The 7941-nt window shown below is 40.6% G+C and overlaps 1 protein-coding gene across 1 annotated transcript; it reads right to left on the bottom strand.

The window, feature by feature from the left end:
- Positions 1 to 3893: 3893 nt before the first annotated feature.
- On the bottom strand, positions 3894 to 7737 carry LOC140456884 (probable G-protein coupled receptor 139). The gene is made up of 2 exons (XM_072550792.1): positions 7620 to 7737; positions 3894 to 4795 (listed from the first exon to the last, which is right to left on the bottom strand). Exons 1-2 carry the CDS (start codon positions 7735 to 7737, stop codon positions 3894 to 3896), a joined length of 1020 nt encoding a protein of 339 aa, XP_072406893.1.
- Positions 7738 to 7941: the final 204 nt, after the last annotated feature.

Raw genomic sequence — 7941 nt, 5'->3', positions numbered from 1 at the left:
TATTCCCCGATCATCTTATAAACCTCTATCAAGTCACCCCTCATCCTTCGCCGTTCCAATGAGAAAAGGCCTAGCACTCTCAAACTATCCTCGTACGACCTATTCTCCATTCCATAATCGCTGCAGATTATTTAGTTTGAGTGCTGTAGAAGTTTTAGTAATTTCGATGTAGCACGTCCTCATTGTGTAGTTTTTGTTTTCCTGACACAATACCACATTTAAATAAGCCAAATGGACGTGACGCTATCAAATCCTTCGGTATACCGTTAGGTGAGGTGGACAAATAACTGTTTAATACAGATATCTAATAGGCAGGAAATGACAGTTTCCTCGCAATTAATGTCTCATAAACCCTGACTAACATTGTTTTTATCCTGTCGCTTTCTTTTTCGTTATACAGAGCTCTATATTCAATGATTAGCCAGACTGGTTATTACTGCATTAGTCTCTGGAAGATCAGACGTTTTGTGTTTTTGTTAAGCCAATTCATTATTATTGTATTTATCCCTGGCATCAAGTTTGAATCTTGATTTGTTATATTGAACTGGACTCGTTTCCATTTATGTCATACTTCACACTTTCGCAGTTTGTATGCAGCGAACCTGTGTCTTTATCTCAATTAAACTGCATTCTTTATCAAATGATAGAACACCATTTCATGTCGAGGACCTTTGGTGTTATTTCTATTACCTTTGTTTCTATTGCTGTAAATAATGTCTTTTTTAAAAAATCGGAATAGGCTACCTCATTTCTCTGCACATTTTGCAGTTAATTTTGTTTCTGTTTCCATTGCTTCATAGTTCTTGATATTAGCCAGGCTTTGTCTCAGCGGTATGTGTTACAGAGAACGTATTGAATTGACTTCTCTCTCTGTTATAGCTGAACGTGTCGCCATGCCTCATGTGATTACTTGACATGGCTATATTTCAGTTTACATGATACCATAGGACTTGCCTCTGAGACGTTTTATGGAATCATGGCCTTGTTCCTATTCAGCTCGTCTGTGGATGAGCTACTATCACAGTCAGCCTGGGCCTAATTGCTACTATGCTGGAAGACCATATTATCTTTATATTACATTATTTACGAAAGCTGTTTTGATTACAATCAGTTCCGTTGCAGTTATTACTGCACTAGGTCAGACATCAATTTATGTAATATTGATCATGTGTCTATTTCCTTCGCACTTGGTGCTATAATTTCTAAGGTGTGTCTTAGTAGTAACTCTCTACGTCTTTATCTGTTTTTAATTCACACTGTCCTGGGGTCAATTGTTCACTGCCTGAAAAGAGATGAAGAACAATGTGGAGAAAAGTGAGGTTATTCACTTTGGCCGAAGAAACGCATGCGTAGTTACGTCTTAAATGGCATGAGCTTGGATAGTGATAATGTCCTTGCCTATGAATCACTGAAGGTGAAAATGCAGCTGCAATAAAATATTTATAGGATAATAGAACGTTAGTGTTATAACGATAGAGTTTGAGGATAAGAGTGGTGAATTCCAGTTCATGTGTATTTGGACATGTACCTGAAGGGGAAAACGCAGGCAAATGGAATTAGTTTAGTTAGGGAAAACTAGTCGGCATGGACTAGTTGTACTGAAAGGTCTGTTTCCATGCTGGATGACTCGATTACTCTATGACCTTGGTTAGACAATACGTGGAATACTGACTGCATTTTTCCTGCTGCCTAATCTCATGAACTTGGTGTTCATGTCACACACAGATGACCCCACAAAACGACACAGTCTCTTTCTGTCTCTCTCTCTCACACACACACACACATACGCGCGCGCGCGCACAAACACACACACACACACACACACACAAAATCATTCACGTAGACTCACTCTCATACATACACTTTCTCAGATATAGAAAAACCCACACTCACACCCACACTCACACTCACACTCATAGCTTTATACTCGGTCACACGAACACACTCTAGCAAGCACACACATGCACGCAAACACTCACACTCATACTATCTCCCACTCTTCTCTCTCTCTCTCCCCTTCACGTGTATGCACGCACACATGTAAGTTTATGTGGTGAATCTGCATTTGCAGGATTATATTTGCAGACGCATTCCATTTTGCTCAAAAAACACACAATTAGCAGGTGGTCAATGCAGGCAGTAAATCTATGTGACATTTTATAAATACCTACTTTGGAAATAGAACCGTTCTGATTCAAGGTTGGAACACAGACGGACTCGAACCTTACACTTCAAATGTATTGTCTGAGCTGAGATGTCACTTTTTAAAATAAAAACTTAAATTATCACTGGAATGTGACTTGAAAGAAGTTCTGGGAATTACATCGTAATGAATCGAAACCTGCAACCCATCCTAAAAGATGAGAGACCTAAATGCAATCTAGACTTTTAAAATTGCATGTGCTATAAATTGTGCGTCTTATGATCCTGCCCCACTAGGTACCTGAGAAAGGAGCTGTGCCCCGAAAGCTAGTACTTCCAAACAAACCTATTGGAGTATAAAATGGTGTCATGAGATTTTTAAATTTAACCTCATGCAAGATATTATTGTCATAGAGGAGTGCAACAAAGGCACCCCAGATTTGTTCCCAGAGCGATGAGACTGTCTTCTGAACACAGGCAAACTTGGTGCATGTTCTCTAGAGTTTAACAGAATGAAAAGTAATCACATTGATATGTACAATGTACTTAAACAGCTACATCAGAACGATGCAGATCTGGGGTTTCCCATAGATGGAAATCTGGAATCACATCACAATTTAAAATTGAGGTGTCTGCCACTGACGTCCAAGATGGGAGAATTAATTTTAATTTCCTTGGTTGTGAAATTTTGGAGCTTTCTCCTGTAGAGGGCTGTGATGCTCAGTCTTTGCGAATGTTTAAGGTATAGCTTAATAGATTTGCAATCATTAATAGTGGACAGGGCTATTTGGTTGTGGTGGTCAAATGCATTACAGTAACAATGCATATGGTGGGTGCCATGGTCATACTATCCCATATATTCACACAGATGGAGTAGCAACAATTCAACCAGGAACTATTGAATGGGTAACTCAGTTCTAACGTCTTTTACAATTAAAATATGGATTTATTGTAAGGAAATCATCAACATATTGCTGACATTGCGTCAAGGAAATGAGTTTATTTTTAAAATTGAGTTAGAATGCAGAAAATGAGGAATAAACTCCTGAAGCTTGAAGAATTCAACAACGGCTTGCAAAATCGACAGGAAATAGGATGTTGAACATGGAGCTACAACAATAATGCTGTGCACAGCATTATTGAAGACAATGATATCATTGAAGATAGTTCTTACCAAAAAGGCATTGAGCAGCATAATCAGGAGAAATTGGAGAAAGGGTCATAAGGTGTGACCCATCTAGCCACAGTTTTAGCAGCTAGGAGAAACACAATCGATAGACTTGACAATGCAGAACGAGTAGCCAGTCAAACACTTGAATGAATCTCATAATATTTTCGTCTGGGTCCTGTCAAAGTGAATGAAAGCGCGGAATTGAGATTGGACCGGATTATGATATTGAGACAACACAAAAAGGGGAGCGAAAAAGAAGAGGCGGGAGCAAGGAAAAGTGGGAAATAAATGCAGAAAAGATTGAACATTAGTCTATCGCAATGGAGTCTTGGAATACAGACTGATGACAGAGAGCATGGCACAGCATCATTTTTTGTTAAATACAGCGGTTCCAGAAGTTACACAATCCTTTAGTGTTGGCAACGCAACAGAGAACTGGCGAAACTGGAGAATGAGCTTTTCATAACTGCAGTGGACCAAATTGAATGAAAACCCTGATGCAGGTTTGTCAAAACGTATTATCAGCTGAGACGCTGCTGATAGCAGAAAAAGGAAAATATGAGACGACTGCTTGGTCTTTTCACCATTTTATACAAATTCTGAAGGTGGTGAATGGAAAGATTAGCACGTTCTTCAGCTCTTCGCGGAATTGTTTTTGGGCTACAGTGTAGATCAAGATATTATTGCAGGAACTAAGGAATTGGAGCATGATAGCCGTCTCTTGAAGGATATATTGAGGGTCATTGAATTCCAGGCCACCAAAGTAGCCATCACCTGAAATCTGCACGTACAAGAAACGTCCAACATACGTGGCCCACAGGAAAAGAAAGCTGAGAGAGACCGTAACGAGTAGTACAATGGACTTCTTGCGATTGGACACTTTCTGGTCTGCACGATTCTCGGCGCCCCGGATCCGCTTGCGCGCTCTGTTGGCTGCTAATATGCTACTTATAGTCAGCACATTGAGCAGCAGAATGAGAAGGAAAGGGAAAAACGGGACTAGGATGTGGTGCAGCCAGTCGTAGGCTTGCCAGAAGGGCGAATTATAATAAATTGATTTAATAATGCAAAACCAGGGCACGCCGTTCAGGTTGTACAATGGCCTAAAAATGAAGTAAAAAGGGGTGTTCTTGATGCAGCTCAGGGTACACACGATTCCTATCACTACTGAGGCCGTTTGCTGAGTACAATATCTGTTCTTCATGTTCTGGTGGCAGATGGCCACGAAACGGTCGAAGGTAAAGGCCACCGTCAACCAGACTGAGCCATCTCGGACTGCAAGAATCAGAATGCTGCTGAGTCTGCATGCAAAAGTGGTGCCAAGAGCAGTGTCTCGAAAGTAGATCCCGCCGATCCGGTTAAGGATGCACCCATTGACGATGACAAGGAAATCACTCACTGCTATTGCCACCAAGTAGTAGGTGATGCAACAGGAGAGTCCACACCGACCTCGTTTTAGAACGACAATCGCCAACAAATTTGCTGTGAGGGATGAGAAAGGAATTGTTTGCTACAAGTGTATTTTTTCGGTGAAACTTTAGTAGTAATCTTCGACCAACTTTTAATTATAACCTTCTACGTTTCTCAACGTTGGCACGGTGGCACAGTGGTTAGCACTGCTGCCTCACAGCGCCAGAGACCCAGGTTCAATTCCCGCCTCAGGCGACTGACTGTGTGGAGTTTGCACGTTCTCCCCGTGTCTGCGTGGGTTTCCTCCGGGTGCTCCGGTTTCCTCCCACAGTCACAAAGATGTGCAGGTCAGGTGAATTGGCCATGCTAAATTGCCCGTAGTGTTAGGTGAGGGGTAGATGTAGATGTAGGGGTATGGGTGGGTTACGCTTCGGCGGGGCGGTGTGGACTTGTTGGGCCGAAGGGCCTGTTTCCACACTGTAAGTCATCTAATCTAATGTATCTGCATGCTTACCTTCATTGATTGTTGTACAAGAACACCCAGATCTCTAGGTAATCACCCAGGTAATCTAATCAACTCTAGACATCATCGATTCCAAAGCTATTGATAATTATCTGACATGTAATGCTGGATCAATTACTTCCCATGGTAAGAGACATTGCAATCAGTCCTCAGCATACACTCCGTTCTCTGCTCACTGCATTAATTACTGTGGCTAGTTACCAAACTTAAATCATCTCAGCCAGTTACTGCCCGTGATCATATGCATAAAACACCTCATGTATTCGTCAAACATATGCCCACTGATGTGCAGTAACTTTCCAAATTATCTTCGATAATGTCTTTATTTCAACAGACTCCTCACTCAATCGTGAGTGCAGGAATGTTCAATTTTTTTTTGTAAGATTTAAGTACTGTACTGACACATTAGCACATTCTTTGGTTCCTCAAGGATTTTGTTTTTTCCAAGCTATTCTGGGGAGAAACATTGCCGAGTTTACTTACCACTTTGGACCAGGTACTACAGCACACACTGAGTATGTGAATATTAAACGTCACAAATTCATTATTTTAATGTTTATCAGAATAAATACAAAGAAAGGACTTTAAAAAGGCAATTGACCAGCCTCTTCATACATCAACTCACAATTTCTGACTGACAATGCATCCTGTCATTTTGACAGAAATTCTTCTGTCTATTCTTTTTATTGGGTGCCTGGATTCTATGTATCATTGCTAAGTCATTACTTTGGTTTTCAAGCCATTCGAAACATATAATCATTCTCATCCCTGACCACCTAATGTTTTGATTATGCAGAAAAAAGTGATTGCTCTCAGATCTTCGAGGCACATGAACGTTCAAGTTTCTCAAGTTAGGTCATTTTCCTCTTATCTTCTGATTTGGTCTCTGAAGATCTCAATCATTTATAGGAACATCCTTCTCAACTAAGTTATTCATTTTGTTTACCAAGTTTACAGTTCTGGACATATCGACAGAGTTGCAGCATCCCAACTTCTGAGGAAGGTAAGACTGGGGTTTAAATCACAACTACTCTAGCAGTGTGCAACAAGATCTCTGAAAGTGTTGATTAATAAAAAAACACTACTCCTCTCACTCCACATTCCTCTCCTTCCCAGAAGAGACGTCTTGATTTTTGGCACCAGCTGTACGAAACAGATTTCAAGTCTTTCAGTCTTTGGGGTGGTAAGCCCTTTCTATCTCCCTCCCTATTTGCTCTCTCCCCTTATCACTATGACTTTCTCTTCGTGCTTCATTTGAATGGCACTCTTGACCATGATTCCTAATGTGTTTCATTTATCCTCCCGGTACTCTGTAGTCTCATTCATACTGAAAGCAAATTCCTCTACCTACGAGATAAAAGTACAGCTGATGCTCCAGTAAAGTTAAATTCTGCATCCTCTCGTGGGTCCCTCATTCGCAGTCACACCCTCCTGTCTCTGAGTGTGATTGACTGCACAAGCTGTATCCAAGCATATCCATCCATCACTGATGTGTTGCAGTGCCTGCAGCTCAGACTCCATATCATCAACTCTCATCTAACTGTCGCTGCACTGGTGTCCAGCAGTTCTCATATCCTGCACTTTCAACACATCCCCTGCTCAGGTATTTCTAATTAATTTATTACACGGAATTGAAATAAGGTTGAATGTCTTAACTGTATTCTTCAGTTAAATTAAAGTATCTGATATAAACTAATTAGCCAATTGCAAATTTGGTGTGATGTCACATATTAGCTCTTTCAGAAAGAAACAAGCTGGAACGTCTTTCTGCCAATGATTGTTTTTTTTCTCTCTCTCTCCCAGTATCACTGTCCTTTTCACTCAAGTTACACAACATCTTTCCGATAGGAAGGATACCAGAACTGCACGCAATATTCCAACAGTGGCCTAACCAATGTCCTGTACAGCCGCAACATGACCTCCCAACTCCTGTACTCAATACCCTGACCAATAAAGGAAAGCACACCAAACGCCTTCTTCACTATCCTATCTACGTGCGACTCCACTTTCAAGGAAATACGAACCTACGCTCCAAGGTCCCTTTGTTCAACAACACTCCTTAGGACCTTACCATTATGTGTATAAGTCCTGCTAAGATGTTAGCTATCTAATAAACAGCATTCCCGTTAAGTTGCACCATTATCAATCAAACAGTATCTTGTGGTTTCCCGTAAGGTAATTCAAAGTAACATGCCATATTTGTTCATGGCATAGTATAGTATCATCCAACACACTTGTTTACAGTAATAATTATTCGAATTCTCTTACGTCAGGCAGTGATGAATATCAGAACAAAATACTGATCCGGACAGGGAAGATACAAAATATCCGATATTTATAACATACGAACATTTCAAAGAATCCGTTTCTTACCAGGGGCACCAATAGCAGCGATAATAGGATAGCAAATGGCAAAGATACGTCCATTCGCTGGCACGTGCATCCTGTTTTCAGAAAGAATAGGTATTCCTAAAGCAGTTGATCTTTGCATTATGTCGTATTGAAATCATCCATCATATATTCCAAGAAAGAGTCTCCAGAGGATGGATTAATTTGCAATATCTACCTCAGTTCCAAGTGAGTGAACAAACAGATTAGCTTATTTCCCGTTAAAACTTTGACAGAGCAATTGTATTTATAGAAGAACAGATGTTTGCAGATTCTGTGTTTGTCCCCATGCCAGCAACCATGTTTT

The sequence above is a fragment of the Chiloscyllium punctatum genome, chromosome 31, assembly GCF_047496795.1.
Source record: "Chiloscyllium punctatum isolate Juve2018m chromosome 31, sChiPun1.3, whole genome shotgun sequence".
In the NCBI taxonomy this organism is placed as follows: Eukaryota; Metazoa; Chordata; class Chondrichthyes; order Orectolobiformes; family Hemiscylliidae; genus Chiloscyllium; species Chiloscyllium punctatum.
Note: the sequence above shows the minus strand (reverse complement) of the source record. Positions and strands in the feature narration are given on the sequence as shown.

What these genes read in the sequence shown, in the direction of transcription:
- LOC140456884 (XM_072550792.1), bottom strand. Translation starts at nt 7,737, where the DNA reads ATGCAAAGATCAACTGCTTTAGGAATACCTATTCTTTCTGAAAACAGG. An exon ending in CGCTGCTATTGGTGCCCCTG is followed by an intron (nt 4,796 to 7,619) that starts GTAAGAAACGGA and finishes CATCCCTCACAG; the next exon opens with CAAATTTGTTGGCGATTGTC.